A 24,969-nucleotide genomic window follows, 5' to 3' on the forward strand; every position below is an offset into this window, starting at 1 on the left:
GCTCATCTTTTGAGGTGGAAAGAATTTGGCCAGAAAAATATTGACCGGCTTTTCCCAAGAGTTCAGGCTTTTCTTAGGTTGTGAATCCAACCATGTTCTAGCTCTGTCTCTTACAGCAAAAGGAAAAAGCATAAGTCTGTAGACCTCAGGATTAACCCCATTGGTTTTAACAGTGTCACAGATTTACAAGAATTCAGTTAAGAACTGATGAGGATCTTCCAATGGAAGTCCATGAAACTTACAATTCCGCTGCATTAGAGAAACTAATTGAGGCTTAAGATCAAAGTTATTTGCTCCAATGGCAGGAATTGAGATGCTTCTTCCATAGAAGTTAGAAGAGGGTGCAATAAAGTCACCAAGCATATTCCTTGATTCTCCACCATTGTTATTAGGTTCGGCCATGTCTCCTTCTTTTTCGAAAATTTCTGTCAGGTCCTCTCCAGAGGGTTGTGCTTTAGCTTCTCTTAGTTTCCTCTTAAGAGTCCTTTCAGGCTCAGGATCAGCTTCAATAAGAATGTCTTTATCCCTGTTCCTGCTCATATGAAAAAGAAGAGAACAGAAAAGAAGAGGAATCCTCTATGGCACAGTATAGAGATTCCTTTATGTGAGTAGAAGAAGAGAAGAATAGAAGAAGGAGAAGAGAAAAATTCGAACACAGTGAAGAAGAAGGGGTTCGAATTTTGAGTGGAAGAGGAGTGTTAGTAGATAAATAAATAAATAGAAAGAGATGAGAGATAGAGAATTTTGAATTTAAAAAGAATAAAAGGAAAATATTTTTATTTTTATTTTAATTATTAGTTAGAATTCAAAAATTAAAAAGAGAAATAAAATTAAATTAAAATTTAAAATAATTAGTTAATTAAAAGGTATTTTGAAAAAGTGGGGAGGAGTTTTCGAAAATTAGAGAGAGAAAATTGGTTAGGTGGTTTTGAAAAAGATATGAGTGAAATAGAAAACTTTTAAAATCAAACAAAAAGTCAAGTAGTTAATTGAAAAAGATTTGAAAATCAATTTTGAAAATAAGAAGTTAGAAAAGATTTTGAAATTGATTTTGAAAAAAATATGATTGAAATTTAATTTGAAAATTAAAGTTGATTACTTGACTAACAAGAAACCAAAAGATATGATTCTAGAATTTAAAGTTTGAACCTTTCTTAATAGGCAAGTAACAACTTGAAAATTTTTTTGAATCAAAATATTAAATGTTAGTGAGATTTTCGAAAATATGAAGTAAGAATAAGAAAAAGATTTTAAAAATCAATAAAAAAATTCGAAAATATGTTAAAATAAATGAAAAAGATTTGATTTTTGAAAAAGATTTGAAAAGATAGAATTTTAAAATTGAAATTTATGAGTAAAACAAGGAAAGATATATTTTTTACTTTTGGATTTTTAATGAGGGAAGAGAAAAATATAAAAATAATGCAAAACATGAGAATTCAAGATCAAAACATATGATGCATGCAAGAACACTTTGAATGTCAAGATGAATACCAAGAACACTTTCAATGTTAAGATAAACACCAAGAACTTATTTTTGAAAATTTTTAAGAAAAGAAAAACATGCAAGACACCAAACTTAGAAATTTTCAAACTTTAGACACTAACAAATTGAAAATGCATATGAAAAACAAGAAAAGACACAAAACATGAAAAATTAAAGATCAAACAAAGAAGATCATCAAGAACAACTTGAAGATTATGAAGAATACCATGCATGAATTTTCGAAAAAATTTTTAAGAAAAATTAAAACATGCAATTGACACCAAACTTAAAAATTGACACTAGACTCAAACAAGAAACATCAAATTATTTTTGGTTTTATGATTTTATTAATTTTTTTGGTATTTTTTGAAAATTAATTGGAAAAAGAAAAATAAGGATTTCAAAATTTCTAATGAAAATTCCAGGAATCATGCAATGTTAGCCTAAAACTCCGGTCCAAGAATTAGAATGGCTTACTAGCCAGCCAAGCTTTCAGTGAAAGCTCCAGTCTAAAACACTAGACATGGCCAATGGCCAGCCAAGCTTTAGCAGATCATTACGTTCAACAGCAAGATTGATAAAAATCAACAAGCTCTTGTGATGATAAGTTGAAACCTCGGTCCAAAAGATTAGCCATGGCTTCACAGCCAGCCAGACTTCAACAGATCATCATGAAACTCTAGAATTCATTCTTAAAAATTTTGAAGTCATAGAATAATTTATTTTTTTTGAAAATTTTCAAAAATAAAAATAATAAAAACAAAAAGCTTAAAATTAAAATAAAATTACCTAATCTGAGCAACAAGATGAACCGTCAGTTGTCCAAACTCGAACAATCCCCGGCAACGGCGCCAAAAACTTGGTGCACGAAATTGTGATCTCTAAAACGGCGCTAACAACTTGGTACGCATGAATGTAATCTCAACTCTTTGTCACAACTCCGCACAACTAACCAGCAAGTGCACTGGGTCGTCCAAGTAATAAACCTTACGTGAGTAAGGGTCGATCCCACGGAGATTGTCGGCTTGAAGCAAGCTATGGTCATCTTGTAAATCTCAGTCAGGCAGATTCAATTGGTTATGAAGTTTTGATAATTAAAATATAATTAGAACATAAAGTAAGATAAAGATACTTATGTAATTCATTGGTGAGAATTTCAGATAAGCATATAGAGATGCTTGTTGCTTCTGAATCTCTACTTTCCTACTGTCTTCATTCAATCCTTCATACTCCTTTCCATGGCAAGCTGTATGTTGGGGGATCACCGTTGTCAATGGCTACCGTCCGTCCTCTCAGTGAAAATAGTCCAAGTGCGCTGTCACCGCATGGCTAATCATCTGTCGGTTCTCGATCATGTTGGAATAGGATCCATTGATCCTTTTGCATTTATCACTACGCCCAACACTCGCGAGTTTGAAGCTCGTCATAATCATCCCATCCCAGATCCTACTCGGAATACCACAGACAAGGTTTAGACTTTCCGGATCTCAAGAATGCTGCCAATTGATTCTAGCTTATACCACGAAGACTCCGATCTTTCGGAATGGAGGCTAAGAGATACACACTCAAGCTATTACAGATAGAACGGAAGTGGTTGTCAGGCACGCGTTCATAGGTGAGAATGATGATGAGTGTCATGGATCATCACATTCATCAGGTTGAAGTGCGAGTGAATATCTTAGAATAAGAATAATCTTGAATTGAATAGAAAAACAATAGTACTTTGTATTAATTCATGAAGAACAGCAGAGCTCCACACCGTAATCTATGGGGTGTAGAAACTCCACTGTTGAAAATACATAAGTGATGAAGGTCTAGGCATGGCCGTGAGGCCAGCCTCTCAAACGTGATCAAGAGATCAAAAGTGATACAAAGATAGTCTCAAAAATGATCAAAAGATTATTAGATGTGAAATAAATTACTAAAAGTAGTTTTTATACTAAACTAGTCAATAGGGTTTACAGAAAATGAGTAACTAAGTGTAGATAGTGCAGAAATCCACTTCCGGGGCCCACTTGGTGTGTGCTTGGACTGAGCATTGAAGCTTTCACGTGTAGAGATTCTTCTTGGAGTTAAACGTCAACTTTGGTGCCAGTTTGGGCGTTTAACTCCAGCTTTTATGCCAGTTCTGGCGTTTAACGCCAGAATAGGGTAGAAAGTGGGCGTTCAAACGCAAGTTTGCATTATCAAAACTCAGGCAAAGTATGGACTATTATATATTTCTGGAAAGCCCAGGATGTCTACTTTCCAACGCAATTAAGAGCACGCCAATTGGGTTTCTATAGCTCTAGAAAATCTATTTTGAGTGCAGGGAGGTCAGAATCCAACAGCATCTGCAGTCCTTTTTCAGCCTCTGAATCAGATTTTTGCTTAGGTCCCTCAATTTCAGCCACAAAATACCTGAAATCACAGAAAAACACACAAACTCATAGTAAATTCTAGAAATGTGAATTTTCTTGAAAACTAATAAAAATATACTAGAAAATAGCTAGATCCTACTAAAAACTACCTAAAAACAATGCCAAAAAGCGTATAAATTATCCGCTCATCATTTGTATAGGAACTTGGCTTCCGAATATAATCCCCGATTTCTCCAAGTTTATCATCTGTCTCGATGCCTTCGTGTACTGATTCAAAATTTGTATGATTTGATAAAGTTCATCTTCCCTTGCTTCAGCCAAAACTATACAATCATCTGCGAACAAAAGGTGTGTAATGGCAGGTGCATTAGGTGCTGCCTTGAAACCTGTAATTTCTCCTTTGCTGTATGCCTCTGCCATGAGAATGGTAAAAATTTCAGCTGCTAATATGAAAAGATAGGGAGATAGTGGGTCACCTGCCTAAGGCCCCTCTGTGGATTAATGACCTTGCTGAGGTTTCCATTTACTTTAATCCTGTAGGAGGCACTTTTGACACATTTATAGCAATATTGACCCATCTCTGATCAAAGCCCAAAGCTTGCAACACCATTTCTAAAAAATCCCACTCTGGTCTATCATATGCCTTATTCATATCTAACTTGACAGCTAGACTTTGTGATCCTCCTTTCCCCTTTTTTCCAAGGCTGTGAATACTTCTTGCACGATCAAAATATTATCTTGAATGTATCTTCCATCGACAAATGCACTTTGTATTGGAGAGATTATCTTGTCTAGTATCTTTCTCATCCTAATTACAATTACCTTTGTTATAATCTTGTAGACAAAGTTGCAGCAACTTATTAGTCTCAGCTGACCCAAATTCTCAAGCTGTTTGATTTTCGGTATAAGCACAACTGTAGTTTCTCCCATTTCCTTTGGCATTGTTCCAGATGTAAAAACCTCTTTCATCACCGCGATAACTTCCTTATGGATTACATCCCAATGCTTTTGAAAAAAGAGTCCATTTAAACCATCTGGGCCTGGAGCCTTTAGGCTCCCCATCGAAAATGCCGCTTCTTTAATTTCTGCATCAGTGATGTCCCATAGTAGCTTCTCGTTCATTTGTTGAGTTACTCTCCTCGGAATCTTCCTTATGATTTCCTCGAAATTCCTTCCACCTGTTGTTGTGAAGAGATTTGTGAAATGTTCTTCAATTAAAGACATTATCTCCTTATTTCCACAGATCCACTGTCCCTCTTGGTTTTTTAATCTTTCAATTCTGTTACGATCCCTTCTTTGTATTGTTGAAGCATGAAAGAATGAAGTATTTTTATCACCCCACCTCAACCATTTGATTTTGGATCGTTGGCCCCAGTACTTCTCCTCCCTCTTCCATAAGTCTTCAATTTTTTTCTTCAGAGTTATAATACATTGCTGAACTTCCTCAGTTATGTCTCTTTCCTGAAGCTGCTTTAGCTCTTCCTTCAGCCCATTGATCTCCATTTTCTCAATTCAATTTTGCAATTCTTTATTTTGCCTGAAAGATCTTTCGATTTTCCTTGTTGATTTTCATTATTATTCCATCCTTTTTTGATAATTTCCTTGCATTCTTCATTGTCTTCCCAATAAGCCTCATACTTGAACTGCTTGGAGCTTCTTCCCTTTGGCTTTAGCTGTAGAAGGATCGGACAGTGGTCTGAGCTAATTGTTAATGTCGGTAGAGCAGTTAACGTAGCATTCTGATATATCATACGCCAAGCCCAGTTTGCCAAGACTCTATCTAACCTCTCTCTGGTGACAAATTCATTTCTTGGGTTGCCGAACCAAGTGAATCTATCACCCTTTAAGTCTACATCCATCAGTTCATTATAATTGATAAACTTTCTAAATTCCTCTATTTGACTTCGAGGCTTTGGGTGCAATCCTATTTTCTCTTTTTGTTCTAAAATATCATTAAAATCTCCTATAAATATTTGTGGATCATCTGTTGACCTATTCTATGCTGACAACTCCTTCTATTGAGCCTTTCTATGTTGAAATTTTGGGTTCCCATACAGAAAACAGCAGCTCCAGTCATAGTTATTATCTTTTTTTATTTTAGCTTTTATATAATAATTAGACCATGCATAAACATCAACATCAATATTTTTATTCCACAAAAGGCATAGACCACCGGACAAGCCCTGGGGTTCGATGCAAAAGTGTTTCTCAAAATGTAACTTCCTTTTAAGTTTCATAATTCTACCTTCCTTGGTCCTTGTTTCTATCAAGAACAAAATATCTGGTTTAAATTTCCTACAGAGGTCCTGAGCCTCTGAGGTTGTCGCAGGGGCTGCAACCCCGCGACAATTCCAACTTATAACACTCATGGCTCTAGGTGGGGCATGTGTCGGACTGCCTCCTCAGCTATATAAAAAAAAGTTGTTGTTATCACCTCTGATAGTCAGTTCTCTAGTGCTTCTCCCTTCGGTCTTGTACTCAACTTTGCCCCTTTTACTTCTCGTTATCATGGTCTGCTGTTCCATCTCTGTCTCATCTGAATCCAGAATTGTGAGCCTCTCTATCGAATCCTTTTTCCTTTTAATGTTTAATTTGTATTGCATCTTGTTTGCCAATTCAATTTTCCAGTTTTCTGTACTCTCCCTACCGTGTTGCTGCTCTTGCTCTTCATCATCTTCACTAGTCAACTCCACCAAGTAGAAGCTTCCCTTACCATCTCTATGGACTTGTGTTTTCCTGGCTTTCTTCTTTCCCACTTCCTCCATATTCTGTTTTCTATAATTCCATATGCTTTCACTTTGTGTTTCCTCCTTAGTTCCCGCTACTGTGACTTCCATATGCTCAATCATCCTCTATTCTGTATTGGCTTCATTTCTCTTCCCAAATTTCTCCCTTAATAACTCCCTGATTGTCTTGGCCCCTTCTATTTCGGTAGCTTTTTCCTGTTGCATCATTTCTTTACTCCCATACCCAGTATACGTTGGTAACCTTGTATTACCCTTGCTTGGGCCTTTAGTGCATGAGCAGCTTTTTTCTTCATAATCTGCATTGCTTGGACACTTTTTAGTGGGCTCTCCTTCTTGAAATAATCTTATGCCTCCTAAGTCTTGTCGTGCTTTCTTTGGGCCAGGCCCATTTTTGTCTATACTCCACTTGGCCTCTTTGCCTCTTTGTTGCTGTGTAGCTTTACCTAATATCCCCATCCGTCTCTGATCTTCTTTCCCTTGATTTCCTCCATTAGTTAGCTTATTTTTTTTGGGATTTCTCCCACCTGCTCCGCTCCTTCCATTCCTACTTTTTCTCTACTTCCCTGACTTCTAGAATTTTTCTCTCCATTCTTCTCAGTATTTTTTGCCTGGTCAATACCTACTCCACTGGCTGCAGACTCCTGTATCTCTGCCACATGCATGTTGTATTCTGTTCTTCCACGTGCCTCCCCTCCTTTCTCTGTTTCTCCTGCATTCCACTGTTCCTCCTCCTTCTCCGTTACAACATGTATTGCATTTGCTTGACTAACCCCCATTCTTGCGGTGTATTTAGGCATATCTGAGTTCCATGAGGCCATCACCCTTTCCTTGTTGCACTCTTTTCTTCCATGCCCTAAGACTCCACAGTTCAAGCAGTATGAATTTTGCAATCTTTCTTATTTGAAGTGAATCCTAGCATCAGGAAGATTATCCCTCTCATCCAAAATCCAGTAGGTAATGCCTTTGTCACTTCCATAGTCACTCTCACTTTGAGAAAAGACCTTCTCAAAATATTATTTTTGACCGGATCCTCCACCTCCTTCACTATCCCCATTCTCTCACCTATAAATTTGCCTGTTTCAACATTCATGTATTCCAAAGGCAAGCCATGAATCTGTACCCAGAATTCTAGAAAGCTATGATCCACTTCATGTATTGACTCATTTTGTGTCCACAATTTTAGATTGATCAGATAGCCCCTTACACTTCATAGCCCCCTTTTAAGATCTGTTGCCCTCTTCTTTTGTCTTCAATGCTTATTAACACCTTGTTTCGCGCCACTTCAGAGATGGATAATCCTTTCAGGTTTTCTCATATTCCCATTAAAGTATTCTTGATTGAAATTAATCTCTTTATCTGCTATGACTTTTCCAACTATGTTGATGCATTTCGGCTTGAAACCTTTTTACTCTTCCTATCTGATTGTTATTATTTTTCCATCTATAGGGTCACTGATGAACAATGCCATGCTAGCTGAATTTAACTCTGCTGATACTCTTGTCTTCGAAGCCGTGCTAAACTAATGGTCTTGTGTGTGGATGTTGCAGAATGTAGATGTATTGTTATGTATGTGGGTTCTGTATGTGTTGTTTTGTGTTGATGAAACAGGTTCTAGTTCATAATGGTTGTTTTGTGTTTTGTGATACGTAATCTCTCTTACAGAGAACTCCTGCTTGTACCAACTCTCTCCAGTTGAGAGAAATTTGCTCTCCAGTTGAGAGAAAAACTAATAAGCGACTCTCCCTTCTTTACAATGTTCATACCATATGATCTTATGTGAAAAGTTTTTTTTTTTCGTTATACAAAATATTTTGGTCACTTCACCCCATACAAATCAAGGCCACTTGTAAAACTGCTCCAACATAAAGCCAAACCCACGCACTTAAAAATCCACAACTATTCTAAACATATTAAATAATATTTGTGATTACAAGGTCTTAACACCAAGATTAGCTTCGGTTCACCATAAATTGTTAGACAAAATTTGTTATGACTAGGACTGGCCTGTGGCCTCTGTGCCTACTCTCTCACACCAAGAGTTGAGGTCTTGAGGATGCATCATTGCTCTAACTCTTGGTCTCGATGATTAGAAACTGTTACAACAAATTTATTATTTGGACTTCCATCATGAATTTAAAGAAGTTAATGCTTGTACTGATAGATTAGCCTTATATAATAATTATAGTTGTCATATTTTTCTCTTGTTACCTTATTTTTTTTCTTGGATCAAGATTTTTTTTCCTAAATTAAGATAGCAGATAAAGTGAATAAAAAAATTAATCATTATTAAATTAAAATAATAAAATTTACATATAATAAAATTATAAATTCAATATTAATTAATCTTTTAATTTATTATTTTACTAATTTTTTTTATTTTAAAATATCTAAATTATTTTTTTTTGTTTTTTTGACAAATGTTGCTGGTATTTGTTTTCCTAGAGTATTGATTGGGTAGTGTGGACAGTTAGCCCATATACTTATAAAAAAATAAAGAAAATACTAAACAACTTAAAAATATAGAATAATCAATTTGAATTGATTTAATAATTTATTTACTAACCCATTTAAATAAATATTTGAAATCTCACTTTGTGAGCTATCCACAAGCAACAGACTGTTAAATAAAATTCGGCGATGGATTAATCCCTGCCAACTTAGAAACGTAGAACCGATGAGGACCGTTGGATTTGTTCCCTTCGACGAAGAAATCACTTGGTGGAATTATCGTACGGGTGTAGTAGCCATCGATCTTTAACCTTAACTCCTCGTGCCGTAAACAGCTTCTTAGAGACTTGTTAAGTGCATTGCTCCGCCCTATCTATTCTCATCTACTACGAAGATCCCAAACCCCGTTTCGGGCAGTCGCAAAAGTCGCGCGTACAACTCACTCCCCAGCTTCACACTCCCTCTTCTTCTCGAATTCATTCAGGTTCCAATTCAAATTCACGAATTCAGGTGCCACATTCATACCTGTTTTTATTCCTTAACGAAACTGAGAAAATGTTTGGAGGTTTTTATTTTGTTCATTCTCCAATTTCTTTAATTTTGTTTGTTTCCATTCTATGTCTTTTTTGTCCTACTTTTTGGTTCAATTTTGTTAATTTTCATGTTGAATTCGTAAACCATTTGAACGTTTATTCATTAAGTCTTTACCTTTTTTTAGTTCATGTTATTCATTACTTATTAGTGTTAGTTTTGTCTTAAATTGTAGTGTTATGTGGTTTTATGGTGTTTCATTTGGTTTGGTGCTTGTGCTGTTTGAGAATTGAACTTAAATGCTGCGTCTTTGAATTATGTTGAGCTTCTGTATCAGTTTTGTTAATTTTTAAGGAGTCTTAATGTCTAGTATATGTAGTTTAGTGTATTAACTTGTTTATCTTATTTGTTCATTTGCTAGTGGTAACAATTCGCAAGTGATGGGGAGGAAAAAAAGTAAACCTCATCGATCAGGGGGGTTAATAGTTGAAACAAATTCTACTGCTGAAGCAGAATTGGATAAGCAGAATGTTGAAGGGACAAGTAAAGGAGGAAATGATGATTTTGTTGAAGTTGATATACCCTATTTTGTTGAAGTTGATCGGTCTGGTTGGTTGTCAGGTGAGCACCTTGATGTTTCTGAGGTTGTCTTGAGGGATTTAAATTTGAGAGAAGGGTTTTCTGGTTTTGAACTGTGTGAGGATTTTTACCAGGATCCACGGTACTTGTTGAGATTTCGAGTGTCTAATGTCAATAATGTTCTTAGTCGAATCAAGTTAGGTCATTGGCCTGTGTTACCCTATACTGATATTCATCTAGAGTTTGTGAAAAGGGATGCAATAGACAATTTGGAACAATGTACCGTGCTGTTGTCTGGGATTTTTGATGGACCTGATGAAGGTGTTTCTGCCCTTGTTCACTTGGCAAGTTTGAAATTTTTCACATTGAGGCCAGTTCTTGGGATTAGGATTTCAGAAGATATTTCTTCTCTCAGGGTAAGAGTTGAAATACTAAAGTGTGCCTTTGATGCTTGTGAGTCACTTCTTGATGTGTCTAGACAACTATGGAAAAGGAGTATGATGAATGTCACGTCTTGGCTACGTCCAGAAATAGTAACTTCAGAAGTTAGGTATGGATTTGGTAGCTGTATGAAAATGGAAGTTGATCCACAGGCAGAGACCGGAAATAACACATCCAGCACCAGAAAACACACAAGATTTGATCCTGCTGGTTTTTATGAAGCCATTAAGCCTTCAAAGTAAGTTAAGCATTTTCTTTGATCTGGTTCTCATAGCAATGCCGATTACAATGATCCAATAGCACTTGACTTGATATGACAATCAATTTATAGGCAATTTCTATGCCTGACTTTTAATTTGAGCTTATTATTTGTATATTGTATGTATGTGTATAAGATCTGAGCCAATGCTTGAAGATGACATACCTGAGTTACTTCCTGAACTGAGGCCTTATCAACGACGTGCAGCTTTCTGGATGATTGAACGGGAGAAACGAATGGAAGAAAGTCAGCGTGAAAGAGAAAGAATTCAGTTTCATTCTCCATTATGCATGCATTTGGATTTTCTGGATACAAGTACTAAAATGTTTTTCAATCCATTCAGGCAAGGTTTATTGACCCTTTTTTCTTAATATAATCATATTTATTGCATACTATTTCCTGGTAGTCTCACTATGGGTGTCTTCCCCCCTTTTCCAACCCTGTTATGATTTTATTCTTTCTTCCTTATGCTTATTTGAGTTACAATGGCTTCAGTGGGAATATTTCTTTGTGCCCGGAGACATCTTCGCCTTATGTATTTGGAGGCATTCTTGCTGGTAGGTCCCAAGCTATGTTGCATATATAATTAGTTTTTCATATAACCATATGGAGTTAATAGGTCCCAAAGTATGGTTATGGTAGGCTTGTATGATAGGTCAAATGAGTCCTACGCTGATGAAATTCTGTCCATGCTTCTTTATTTTTATGAATGATTCTTTGGCCTCTGTCTAAGGCTTTTAGAGAGTGGATGCATGACCAAGCAGTTAAGTGATAGTTCTCCACTTTGACTCAATTTTGTAATGCAACAGATGAGATGGGCTTGGGAAAAACTGTTGAATTACTTGCTTGCATCTTTGCTCACCGGAGATCAGCATCTGAAAGTGATATACTAGTTGAACCAGTGCCTCAAGTTAATGAAGACCAAAATGTCACTTTAAAAAGACTCAAAAGGGAGCGTGTGGAGTGTATATGTGGATCTGTGAGTGAAAGTCTGAAATATGAAGGACTATGGGTTCAATGTGATATTTGTGATGCTTGGCAGCATGCTGATTGTGTTGGTTATTCAGCTAGAGGAAAATCACTGAAATCAAGACATGGATGTGAAGGCAAGACATATAAAACCACAATAGCTGTAAGGGATGGTGAATATGTATGTCAGATGTGCTCTGAACTAATACAAGTGACTGAATCTCCCATTGCATCGGGTGCCACTCTTATTGTCTGCCCAGCTCCTATTTTGCCCCAGTGGCATGATGAAATTATACGGTACAGGCTCCCCGCTCCTCCCCCTGTTTTTAATGAATCTTTTGGTAGGGATCTTAAATAGTATGGGATGCCCAAAGTGAGTATTTGAGAGTATCAAAGAATATTCTTTAATGATCTCTTGGGATTGATTTTCTTATTTACTTCTTTTTCTTATTTCTTAATTTATTTTGTTAGTTGATTAGTATTAAGATTAGGAAATAGATTGTAGTATTATTGTTAGCATCAATCAAATTCTGAGTGTTTTATTTTGTGGTGCTTTTAGGGGGATTCCTAATCCCTTATCTCTGTTTGTGTGTTATATGTTATACCTCTGGGGGGTTTCTGGTCTCTCTCCATGCTTCAATAACTCTCTCTCTCTCTCTCTATATATATATATATATATATATAAAACTGTTTTTATCATTGTCAAATTGATGATAAGCTATCATTGTAGCCATACGCGCTCGGGATCCTTGAAAACTTGTATTTATGAAGGCGTGCGGGAGACTTCTTTATCCAACACATCTATAATGGATATCAGTGAACTCGCCACTGCTGACATTGTGTTAACTACCTATGATGTGCTTAAAGAGGATTTATCCCATGATTCTGATAGACATGAAGGTGATCGACACTTTTTGAGATTTCAAAAGAGGTTGGTTCCATAGAATGTCATATTTCCGTTGTTATTATCATGTTCATAGGCAGGATATTTTACCCATCCATATGAGAATGATGCGAGTTTATACTGAATGTCACCATGCTTTTTCTGCAACATATTCTGATTCTGTCTCGCTGAATAGTTAAGGTACTATATGGTGTGAGAAAATGTTTTCTGTTTCAGGATTAATTACAAGGATGCTTCCTTATTTTGTCCTAACTCCTGTTGATTTTGTAAAGAAAACATTGAAAACTACTAACGTTTCATAAAATCCTCAAATAGGAAACAAAATAAAATCAAGGTGGAATTTTATAATTAATTTTGAAAACAACAAATTGAATAACAAATGTTTTTTTTTTCAGAAATCAGACTCTCTTATGCTAAAAGAAAAGCCTGTCCAACATGAACTCTCTCTTTCATAAGCATAAGCTGTCAAGGGAAGACACATGAACGACATCATATCTAATATGTCCCCTTGCACATAAGCCCATTGGGCATGAACATGAAGTTTATAGAATGCAAAGAACATACTGAAATTTAACTCTAAGCTGTTCGGTCATAGAGGCTGTGGTTTTTTGTTGAATTCCACATCAAGTCATACAGCCAAAATAACATTTATAACACATGACATGAGCAAGCATATCCTTTCTGCTAACTTTTGGCTGGAGTTCAGCAAAGAATCTAGAGATGATAATATGATATCACATCTTGTATTAGGCTTTATGCTGGGCCACTTGCAGATGTTCAATCTTGCAAAGTTCACACTCTAAATCTACATGTCTACTATTAGACATATAGAGTGTTGAGTCCCACATAAGCTAATAGTGCAATCTAGATAGCTTCTATGAGCACTTATGGTACTCTCTCCCTCTAAGCTAGCTTTTGGAAAGGAGTTGGACACTTAAGACCAAAAATCTTAATAGATACCATGTCATGAACCAGTGCTCCTCCAAAGCTTAAGTCTTTAGGGAGAGGATGCATGGTCTAGCAATAACAGTTTCCTCATGATTAATCAAATTATTTGTCGGAGAAACTTTAGATTTCATATCTCCTTTATGATCCCAAGTGTTTTAGTAATATTTTTCCCTTGTAGGTACCCAGTTGTCCCAACTCTTCTCACCAGGATATATTGGTGGAGGGTTTGTTTGGACGAGGCTCAAATGGTGGAAAGTAATACTGCTGCTGCCACTGAAATGGCTCTAAGACTCCATTCTAAGCATCATTGGTGCATAACAGGAACCCCAATTCAGCGCAAGCTTGATGATTTATATGGGCTGCTAAGGTTTCTTAAAGCTAGCCCTTTCAATACATACAAGTGGTGGACTGAAGTTATTCAAGATCCTTATGAGGTATTTCTTTGATACTTTAATGTTTGACTTGGTTGTTGTTAATCAAACTTTGTTGCTGCTTTGTTTCTCTTTTATGAGAAAAAAAGGAATATCGTGAGATAAGTTTTAGGGTTGGTCTAGTAAAGTTTTTACTTTTCGAAAGTACCTTTATTGGCTTTTGAAAGATGGTTTTCTATGAGTTGTAGCACCAATGTTACGTAAATCAAACTAAAAATGACTCTCAATAAATACAAGTAACAATAATTGTATTTGGCAAAATAACTTTTAAAATTTAGAAGGACCATAATAGACATAAATAATTAAATACAAGGATAAATTTGGATATTCATTAATATATGAGGTTATATTAGATTTTTTATTTTTGATAAGCACAAGCTAACTTTGTAAAGCACCTCTTTAGGTGCTTTCAAAAGCACCCCTAACTTCTAAAAGTTGCAAGCACCAGCATATGATTTTTTTGATGCACCAAGCACAAGCACCTTTCCAAAAACTTTATCAAATCAAATCTTAGTTATATTAACTTTTGGCCACCAATAGTCAAAGACAACATAAGGAGTCTGAATATCTATTTTCTAATTACATTCTTTTACGACATTCTATAAGCCTTGTGCATTCAGAGGCACTTAGTAGCTTCTCTTTAGCATGATGTCAGTTTAGTTTTCTCTAATATGTTGTGCCCATGTTCTCAATCAATTATTCTTTTATGAGAATCATATAGTTTGCACCATGCATATTTCCTGTATTTTATATGTTTTTATATTCTTCTGCAGAAGGGAGATATGGGAGCTATGGAATTTACACACAGAGTTTTCAAACAAATCATGTGGCGTTCTTCTAAAGAACATGTTGCAGATGAATTGGACCTTCCGTCTCAGGAGGAGTGTCTCTCTTGGCTTACACTCTCACCAGTAGAAGAGCACTTTTATCAGAGGCAACATGAAACCTGTGTCATAGATGCCCATGAAGTTATTGAAAGTTTGAGAAATGATATCCTTAATAGAAAAGACCCAGGTTTCTGGCGTTTTAATTTCATTTTATAAGTTGTTTGAAACCAATGTTTATCTGGAATAATTTTTGACATGAATATTTCATGTGGATTCCAGGTTCTGCATCTTTAAATAGTTTGTCAGATTCTTTAATCACTCACTCAGAGGCAGGGAAGCTACTGAATGCTCTGCTGAAACTTCGTCAGGCTTGTTGTCACCCCCAAGTTGGGAGTTCTGGTCTGCGTTCCCTCCAGCAGTCACCTATGACCATGGAGGAAATACTAATGGTATGATCATTTAAGAATCTTCAGTGTGAGATTTTACATGCAGCGTACATTGGTCTATTGATTGACATGGATCTTAATCTGTAGGTTCTTATAAGCAAGACTAAGGTAGAAGGTGAGGAAGCTCTTAGAAGGTTAGTTGTTGCTCTGAACGGGCTTGCAGCAATAGCAACAATACAAAACGAATTATCTCAAGCTGCATTGCTGTACCACGAAGCTCTGACGTTGGCTGAAGAGCATTCTGAGGATTTCCGCTTGGATCCTTTGTTGAATATCCATGTTCATCATAATCTTGCCGAAATGCTCCCACAGGCTGCAGACCTTGCCCTGAGAGTGTCCTCTAAAGAAAAGCAGTTCTCTCGAACATCCAGAAAGCATTTTATTGACAAGGTTGATCATTGTCTTTTGAAGAGGCAAAAAGTAAGTGGCTGTGATGACACGAAATTTTCAGCGGCTTCGGTAGAACTATCCAATTCTGCATCCAGCCTTTCAGAAGATGACTTAAATGAGAATCAGGATGTTGATGATGTAGCTGTCTGCACTGTCAAATCTCTGACAGCAGAATGTGAAGATTTGAAGCAGAAATACTTATCCGTGTTCAGTACAAAGCTATGTGCAGCTGAACAGGAGTTTCAAAACTCATACATGCAGGTAAATATCCTTAGTGGATCTAAAGGAAATTTTGTTTTTATTTCTTTATTTGTTTCAAACCTTTGACACTTTATGATGAGTCAGTTTAAAAGCCTGTGAAGATAAGTTGATCTTTCCTGGTGAATGCCAAAGAACTATAAGAGGTCTGGGTGAGTAAGACTAGGATATTAACCCAAACTATTTCTTAATATGTTGTTCCTGGTACACAGTTGACATCATCATTAATCTAAGTCTGAGCAACGAATTTTATGATCATTTAGGTGATCTATTTGAAATTCAACAACCGTTGCTCTTCTCTTAAGATTCAGCGATGATTAATTTCAGGCTACTGAAGGATTTTGTAGGACCACCATACATAACGATTTAAGTCAGTTTAATTGCATTCGAAATGAGCTATTGTTTTCACCAATGTCTTCTTTTTGTTTGCAAAAGTCAAAAGGTAGGAAAAGCATCAATTATACAGGCGAAAAGAAGACGATAAGTCGCGTCTATGTTGTTTCATTTACCATGCTATCTTTAAATAGTTTATTTTATTTTATTAAGTTTTGGAGAGGTGAAAGTAATCAGGAACCTTATATTCTTTCATGACATTTATTTATTTTGATTGTTATTTTTTACTCCTTCACAATCTTGTATTTTCTGTAAATGACATTTGAACTTTTTTGAAGGTTAGTAATGGATTTAGTGACAGCAAAGCAGATCAAAATATGTTTTGGTGGCTAGAAGCACTTCATCATGCTGAACAGAACAAGGATTTCTCAGCCGAGTTGTCTAGAAAGATTGAAGAAGCGATCTCAGCAGCTGCAAATAGTTCAAAGTCATCAAAAATAGCTGCTCGGTTAGTGATGCTTTCAGTTTGCAAGATATATGTCACATAGTGAATGGAGTTTGGTGGTAAACAGTATCCCTAACAAGTTGTGTTTTTATTGAATTTATAGAATTTCAACAAGAAATTGCTGAGTGCTAATACCATTTGAATGACTATCTCTATATATGTTTCATTTGTCTATTTTCAAAATAATATTTTAAAATTCAGCAATTATTAAAGGACCAATTTTGTGGCGAAGTGTGTTGATGCATGTGGGTGAATGTGGGTTTGGACCTAGCAGTGAGAAATTTGAACTCTTTTTTCTTATATTCGGCATTTGAAAAAAAGAAATTGAGAAAGTGATACGGCCTAGTTCTTGAGAAGTCTGAGATGGGTCATGAACATTAAAGAAAACATATTTGCTGTCTTTGCCAACATGTCATTGCATTATGAACGAAAAGTGTTTATGGCAAATAATATATAGAACACCGGGATGATCTCAAGGCTGGATAAAATAGGATGGCTGTGTTGACAACGAACATCTGAATCTCTTTGAATGTGGATATACTTTTGTGAAAATGAAAAAAGATTTGAGAATCCAATGCCAAGTCTGAGAAATTCTGTGAAATTGACTCTTGGGTTTTTTTAAAAAAAAAAACACACATGTGAAAGGTCTAGTTCTTATATTTGTTATTCTAATTCAGTTTTCGGAGCATATCATCTCTGAAGTATCAAATTCAGACAGGCTTGGATCAGTTAGAGACCTCTCGGAAAGGTCTATTAGATCGACTGCTAGAAATTGACCAAACGATGGAACAACCAAATGAAGAAGATATTGACCGTATGGGTAAATGTCAAACTTGCCAACCTAATTGTGATGGTCCCCCATGCATTCTGTGTGAACTAGATGAACTCTTCCAGGTTTGCAGCTGAAATTCTCTCTCAAATTGATTCCTCTTGTACAACTAACTAATCTCAAGGTTTATCTTATCTGTTCAGGATTATGAAGCAAGACTATTTGTTCTTAAGAATGAACGTGGCGGAATAATTTCATCCGCTGAGGAGGCAGTAGATCTTCAGAAGAAGAATTTCGCATTGAATCATTTCCTCTCAAAGCTATCAAAATCTAATCACAGAGCAACAGCATCTCAAATTGATAATGAAGAATCAAAGAAAAGGAATGTTGGACAGAGAGTTGTGGTTAGTGACTGCCTGCTATCAACTTTTGCTTTGGGTCCATAGGCTGATTTAGATTCTTCTATTTGGATTTATTCTTTTGGATAAATGAACAACTTTGTTGAGATAAATATAGAATTTTACAAGAGCGACTAGAGATTATCAATAGAAGCACAAAAACAAGCTAGAGAAGAAACTATCAATTAGCATAGCTTGCCAATCTATCAACATTTGTAAGCAGAAAATTCCTCTAGAAAAAGGCTATGCACTTTACAAGGAACAAAGGCCAAACTCCATCCTATCTCACAAAACTCACCTGTCCAAAAAACCGTCACAGAATACACGAGGTATGCTCAAACCAAATACTCCAAATCTCAAAACCATAGAAACTTGTCAACAGGAACTGATTTAAGGTGAATATGTCAGATATGTGACGGAGCTTTCCATAAAACTTCAACCTTGGAGTACAAAAATATGTTTTCTAATTTTTTTCATGTCCAAGCACTCATTTACTATTGAAATAGAGTGCAAAATTGTTAAGAAAAATGACCCATGCAGAAATGAAAAGGAAAGAGTCCTGCAATGTATTTAAATTAAATCAATTTCATATTCTACTGCTTTTTAAAATTATCTAGTCTTATGAATTTAAGTGTTGTATATAATTTCACCATGGCCTATCTCTATCCCATATTGTCTTAAAAGTCTAGACACCTGGACTCCACATAAAATCAGATATGGATTTGACCATAAAAGATGCTAGCCTCATTTTTCATTTAAGTGATCAGTTGGATTCTTGAAATACATGGCATGTGATTTCTAGTATTTCATATTAGTTATGTTGTGGTATTTAGGTTTCAAGATCAGCATCTGAATTGGAGCTTATTCTCGGTGTTATAAAGAACTATTGCAAGGGTCGATTGGGAAGGGACATTGTCACAGCAGCAACCAAGCATTTACATGTTTTTGAGGTATGGGTTGATGAAATGTTTTCCATTTTATTAGCGTAACCTTTTAGGGAAATTAACCTAAACAACGTTTCTGTTTGGAAGTTATACTTCCCTTCTCTTAGAAAGCAAAAAATCATGTAATAGAAGCATTTGAGGTTAGGTTGATTTTGCTCGAGTCGTTTTCAGCAGCTGATGTTATCTACTGACACCCTGGATTCTCTGAATTCTGATCAGTTGTTCTTGACTTTGACAGGGAATGAGGAAGGAGTTTGGCTATGCGAGATCTTTAGCTCTAGCTCAAGCTCAGTACCTACGGGCCCATGATGAAATAAAGATGGCTGTTTCCCGTTTGCACTTAAGGGCAAATGAGGATGATAAATCTCTTGATGCTTTAGGTGAAGATGAGCTATTTGCAGCTAGCTCAAACTTTTCGCATGATAAGTTTATGTCGTTGAACATGTTGTCACAGATAAAAGGAAAGCTCCGCTACTTAAAGGTAGGGGAACAAGCCTTAGAAACTTGTTTATATCGAGATTCATTTAGTTTTTATATGTATTTTGTCACTATGCGCGCATTGGTATTTGCTTTGCTTTTTTGAATCTAACCTCAGATGAACCGTTTTTCAGGGTTTGGTAGAATCTAAGCAAAAGCTGCCATTGGGAAGTCCAGATAGTTCTTCATTAACTCAAGAGATAACTGCATTGCCAAACTCTACAGAAGAGAGGGGTGCAGTCATATTTAAAGCTGACGAAGAAACATGTCCAATTTGCCAAGAAAAGCTTGGCAGTCAGAAAATGGTATTTCAATGTGGGCATGTTACGTGCTGCAAATGTAAGTAATTATATGACAGCTTAATGTCCCATTCATTTGTTGTTCCATTCTACAATGATGGACCTAGATAATTCATTATTCATTGTTGGTGAACATATAGTTGGTGCTGCATAAAATAGTTGATCTCTTATTACACTTCCCCACCTAAAAGTGAATACTAAATTAGTCCTCTATAATGTTCAACAGCATCCAATTTGTTCTCTGGATTTTGAATATCAAAATAGACATCAATTTAGCTCTTCAATGTATATTTAGACATCTGTTTGGTGCTTAAATTGATAGTTATTCAATATTATAAGTTATAAAAGATAAAATGGTATAAGAAGCTTTTAAGGATTAATTAATGTCTCTTGTATTACTTTTTTTATTCAGTGCTCAGAAACAATGGTTCCCATTGATGTGTTTTTCACCATTTGAAACACCTAGCATAGGTACTCTACTTTCATCCATCTGTGCTCAACAGATGAATTGTTAGGCAACTTTTTACCTTGATAATATATGAAACATTACTGTCATCTGTTTCTTACAGGTTTATTTGCTATGACTGAGAATAGGCTTCAACATAGCAAGATTCACAATTGGGTTATGTGCCCAACATGTCGACAGCATACAGATTTTGGAAGCATTGCTTATGCTGTTGATGCACAGAAGGAATCTTCTAATTCTGTAACACCTAATACACTTGACAACTGTGAAAAAAGTGAAGCATCCATTACTGTCAAAGGCTCATATGGAACTAAGGTGTTTTTCTTTACAGCTTATATTCTTTTGACGTGCTCAGTATAAATAAAGATATCCTATATTTATGCATAAAACCCTGTGGAATCTGCACGTGATGTTCTTAGGTCTGAATTGTCATGGTTTATAATATACTGCATGGCAGTGCAACATTAAAATGGTTATTTTGCAGATTCTTTACATCAATTTGATCCCCCATTTATAAGATAACCATAATCTACTGAGAAATTCATATCTGCATGTACAACGAAGGACTACAAATAGAATTGCATTTCAAACAATAGGATAAAATTGATGCTTAGAATCTTTAGAAGATTAAATTTGTTCTGCAAAATCTCTGGGGGACTGATGTGAACTTAAAAAACTGTCATTTGAGTGCTGTGTGATTGAATATGAACTTCAAAATGTGTTGGCTGCATTTTTCAGTGTGTTATTGTGTAATTTGTACGTTTAGTTGTCCCAGTGATTTCTGAGAAACAACCCTTCACTACGTAAATTAGTAGTGTAGTATGATTCTATAAGAAAACAAATTCATAATGCATTTATTTCAAGAGCAAGTTTTGTATTGTTACTCTATTGATTAACTTGTTAAGGACATTGAATTTCATTTTGTGCAACTGTTTTCTCTTTGTGATTTGGGTGCTTTCAAGATTGAAGCTATCACTAGAAGAATCTTGTGGGTAAAGGCTACAGATCAAAAAGCAAAAGTTCTTGTGTTTTCTAGTTGGAATGACGTACTTGATGTATTGGAGCATGCCTTTGCTGCAAATGACATTACATTCATCCGTATGAAAGGAGGCAGGTAAGAAGATAATGTACCCAATAACTTTATTTATTTGTAAACTGAAGCTGGACTAGGAGAAGAGATTTGGATAAAAATAAAAGGAAATAGGATAGACTGGAAAAAAAAATAGTTTTGATTACATTGGTAGATATAAAGCTGCTTATGGGCCTCTACTTGATAGCTTATATTTTTAGGAGATATGGTTTATAATGCGAGAGCCTCTGTGACGAAATGATTTAAATTTGATGTTTGTTTGCTCTTTTCTTCTGAAATAAAATAAATTTGGTTTCAACACAGCAGCTAAAAGAGTGATGGTCCATGACCCATAAAATAGGATTCCAATGACCTTGAGTAGGTCAGGACAGGAAGTTGCTATATCAAATATGCATAGATGACCATAATGTGAAGGAATACTTGCAATCAAATGAAATTCTTTAGCTGGAAATGCTAGTAAAATATCTTATCTGTTCATAGAGTTAAAAACTTAAGGAAAAAAGTAAAAAAACATTATTAGATATTATATGAGACAGGGTTTCTTCTTTCTTTCTTTTTCTTTTTCTTTTTTCCTTCTTTATTTTTAACTTAAGGTTCTTGCTGTAGTGGTTTGGTTCTGAATGAAATAAATACAGGTTTAGGTAGGTTATTCCAGTTTCCAATGACAGTCTATAATGTCTTTCTCCAACACAATTGTGAGGGTTATTGTATCAACTATGTGTGACTATTGGTGATCCCATGTTTCACAATAGTGTACATCAGGCACTCCATTATGCTCAATTTACTTTGGTTATGAATTTGTGGGTTCAGGAAAGCACAAGTTGCTATCAGTCAATTTCGAGGACACGAGAGTGGCAAGAAAGGTGAGAGGCCAGTGTCAAAATCTATTCAGGTGTTATTGCTTTTAATCCAACATGGAGCCAATGGCCTCAATCTCTTGGAAGCACAGCATGTGGTCCTTGTAGAGCCATTACTCAATCCGGCTGCTGAAGCACAAGCGATCAGTCGTGTACATCGTATCGGCCAAAAGAACAAGACCCTCATTCATCGTTTCATTGTAAGTTACCAGAAGGCATTGATGTATGCTGTTACATTGTTCTGTTTCTCCCCATCTCACGCACCAACAAACTTGTCATTTATTTTTCCATATTCAACAAGTTATCGAACTCAATAGTGCACCTAAACTTTTGGAGTTTAGATGAATTCAACAGAGAAAAGGACAAATAAGTCCCTGGTCTTTTATCAGGAAGACAAATAAATTCCTCACTAAATTTAAATTGCAAATAAGTCATTGACCTTTGTAAATGAGGGACACATAAATCCCTCTCGCAATGGTTTGAATCCGGTAAGGAGGGACCAATATGTCTCCCGTTTACAAAGGTCAAGGACCTATTTATAATTAAATTTGGTGACTTGAGTATTTGATAACCTTGGTTTGCAATGGTCTGAGGATTTCCAAAATGGACTTGTTCCCGGTGAACAAGAATTGTTTCTTGCTTTTGGACGAAGGTTTGTGTTGCATATGAGTTCTTATGCTTGTTCCTGAACGTGTTTAGGTCAAAGACACTGTAGAAGAGAGCATATACAAGCTAAACAGAGGCAGGAGCAATCATTCATTCATTAGTGGGAACACAAAAAATCAAGATCAACCTGTTTTGACTCTGAAGGATGTGGAATCCTTACTATCAAGAGCCCCACTAATAATGCCAGAAGCTGATGAAAATGGCAACACAAATTCAAATCTAAGGCATTTGTCACCATCAATGGCTGCGGCTATTGCTGCCGAGAGAAGAGTCAATGAGCAAACATGATTTTTGCTTCTCTTCACTCAAAATGATGACGTGTTGGTGACTTGGTGTTGCGTTACATTCCAAAGATGCAACTTTACATAGCAGAATAAATTCATGGCAGTGTCAAGTGGCAAGAGGTGTTGCAATTCAATAGACTTCCAACCGTAGATTCCTTCTAACCAATATTTCATTTTCTATATCTGTTAGTTAATTTGTTCTTGTAAATATTAGATATCTATGACTTGCCCTTTCCAATTTAAGTCATTCTCTGTAATTATGTATTAATATTAATATATTAGTCATCGTAATGAGGTCTAATAATTGTCTCCACCCTCCTTCCAGTTTGAGAAGGGCATGATACTCAACCATAAAAGACTGGATATGTATTATTGGATTTTCTCCCCCTAATTATTTATTTGATTTTATTGCTACACTAAGATTCTAGTTTGGCTTTATGCTGCTTGTTTAAGTAAATGAACCAGCCGGGTTGGTTTGCTTTCCAAAATTATGTTTGGAACACAATAGTCTATGCTCCTAATACATTAAAAGATTCCTTGGCTATGTTTCGATTGGTGATTTGTGATGGAATGTGTAATTTAAGGGAGTGCAATAGGGCCTAAAGAAGTGATATCACTCCATCCAGGCATCCATGACGCGGATTAGGGATATTTTAATGGAATTGGATTAAATCCATTCCATGTAAGACATTTTCCAACGCAATTGCACACACACAAAATTTAACCAAAAAATTAAATATATTTAAATATATATTATTTAATTTATTTTTAATATATATTTTATATTTAATATATATTATATAAATAACTGATTTGATGAGATCTTCTAAAATAAAAAAACTTTGATAAAAATAAAAAATTAATCGCTCTTAAATTGGGATAATAGAACACACAAAGTTAATGATGATTGATTCATTACTTTACTACTTTATTAACTTCTTTATTTTAAAAGATCTAAATTCTAAAGGATTTTTGTAAAATTATTATGTTAAGTGGTTGAAAAATTGTGATTAACTAAAACGGCTATAAGTCCTAAAAAATTGTAATACCATCCGTAAATTTTTAATGAACAAAAAGGCCGAGGAAAAAAAAAAGTGCAACTTTTTTTTAGACTCAATTCAATCTTGAACGGAATTTGATTTCAGACGACTATAAATCTATTACAATCTTTTTAGAAATTTGTTTTGATTTTAATTTTTCGGGATATCCACGAGTACAATGTAAAATGTTTCTAGAACCATAATCTCACAGAAATAGTGTGGATCTAAGCACAAAGATTACATTATTCAACTGTTTCAATTACCTAAACCATACTCTACCTTCTCTACAGATCGATCGCATATCAACTCATTTCTGCTCAGATTCTTGTTCTGGTTTCTCCAAGAAGGTCCTCCTCAACCAGTCCCATGGCTGCAAATCATTGACGTAATAATAATTACTAAAACATCATTAGACAATATTCACTAATCACCAAGAAAAACATCACTATGGACATGAATATATATACTTGTTCGTTGTTCCTCAACAATATGATCGTATTATTTATAAATTTGGTTAAATTATTTTCAATTTTTATAATTTTATTAAAATTTTAATTAAATCTTTATAATTTAATAAATTTTAATTAAATCTATACATTATTTTAATTTAGAGAGTAATATTTTACTATTTCTAACATTTTTTATACGCCAAAATTACAAAATTTAAAATGATATAGATATTAATTGAAAATTTAATAAAATTATAAAAATAGAATAATTTAATCTATAAATTGTCATTATAAATAATTTTTCGGTTTTTACTGTATCTTTCATCTCAAAAAAAAGACTAATTTACTGTGGTATTGAATTCTATATA

General features: G+C 35.2%; 1 protein-coding gene across 4 annotated transcripts; it reads left to right on the forward strand.

Moving 5' to 3' along the window:
* Positions 1-9,326: 9,326 nt before the first annotated feature.
* Positions 9,327-23,528, forward strand: LOC107608870 (RING-finger, DEAD-like helicase, PHD and SNF2 domain-containing protein). Of its 4 annotated transcripts, XR_015892184.1 has the most exons (21): positions 9,327-9,551; positions 9,994-10,830; positions 10,988-11,194; positions 11,347-11,408; positions 11,661-12,117; positions 12,551-12,751; positions 13,851-14,106; positions 14,877-15,117; positions 15,210-15,379; positions 15,464-16,027; positions 16,696-16,865; positions 17,540-17,756; positions 17,835-18,035; positions 18,863-18,979; positions 19,212-19,454; positions 19,585-19,789; positions 20,162-20,220; positions 20,319-20,530; positions 21,178-21,329; positions 22,116-22,362; positions 22,862-23,528. XR_015892184.1 is itself a non-coding variant. In XM_016310630.3 (20 exons), the coding sequence occupies exons 2-20, from the start codon at positions 10,013-10,015 to the stop codon at positions 23,114-23,116; spliced, it is 4,995 nt and encodes a 1,664-aa protein (XP_016166116.1). In that variant the 5' UTR covers positions 9,327-9,551; positions 9,994-10,012; the 3' UTR covers positions 23,117-23,528. The 4 variants fall into 4 exon arrangements, 3 of the variants coding, with proteins under 3 accessions (XP_016166116.1, XP_016166117.1, XP_020963258.1); XM_016310630.3 differs by lacking the exon at positions 20,162-20,220; XM_016310631.3 differs by lacking the exon at positions 20,162-20,220 and having other exon boundaries at positions 9,367-9,525.
* Positions 23,529-24,969: the final 1,441 nt, after the last annotated feature.

The sequence above is a fragment of the Arachis ipaensis genome, chromosome B7 (genome assembly GCF_059453495.1).
Source record: "Arachis ipaensis isolate K30076 ecotype BB chromosome B7, ASM5945349v1, whole genome shotgun sequence".
Classification (NCBI taxonomy): Eukaryota; Viridiplantae; Streptophyta; class Magnoliopsida; order Fabales; family Fabaceae; genus Arachis; species Arachis ipaensis.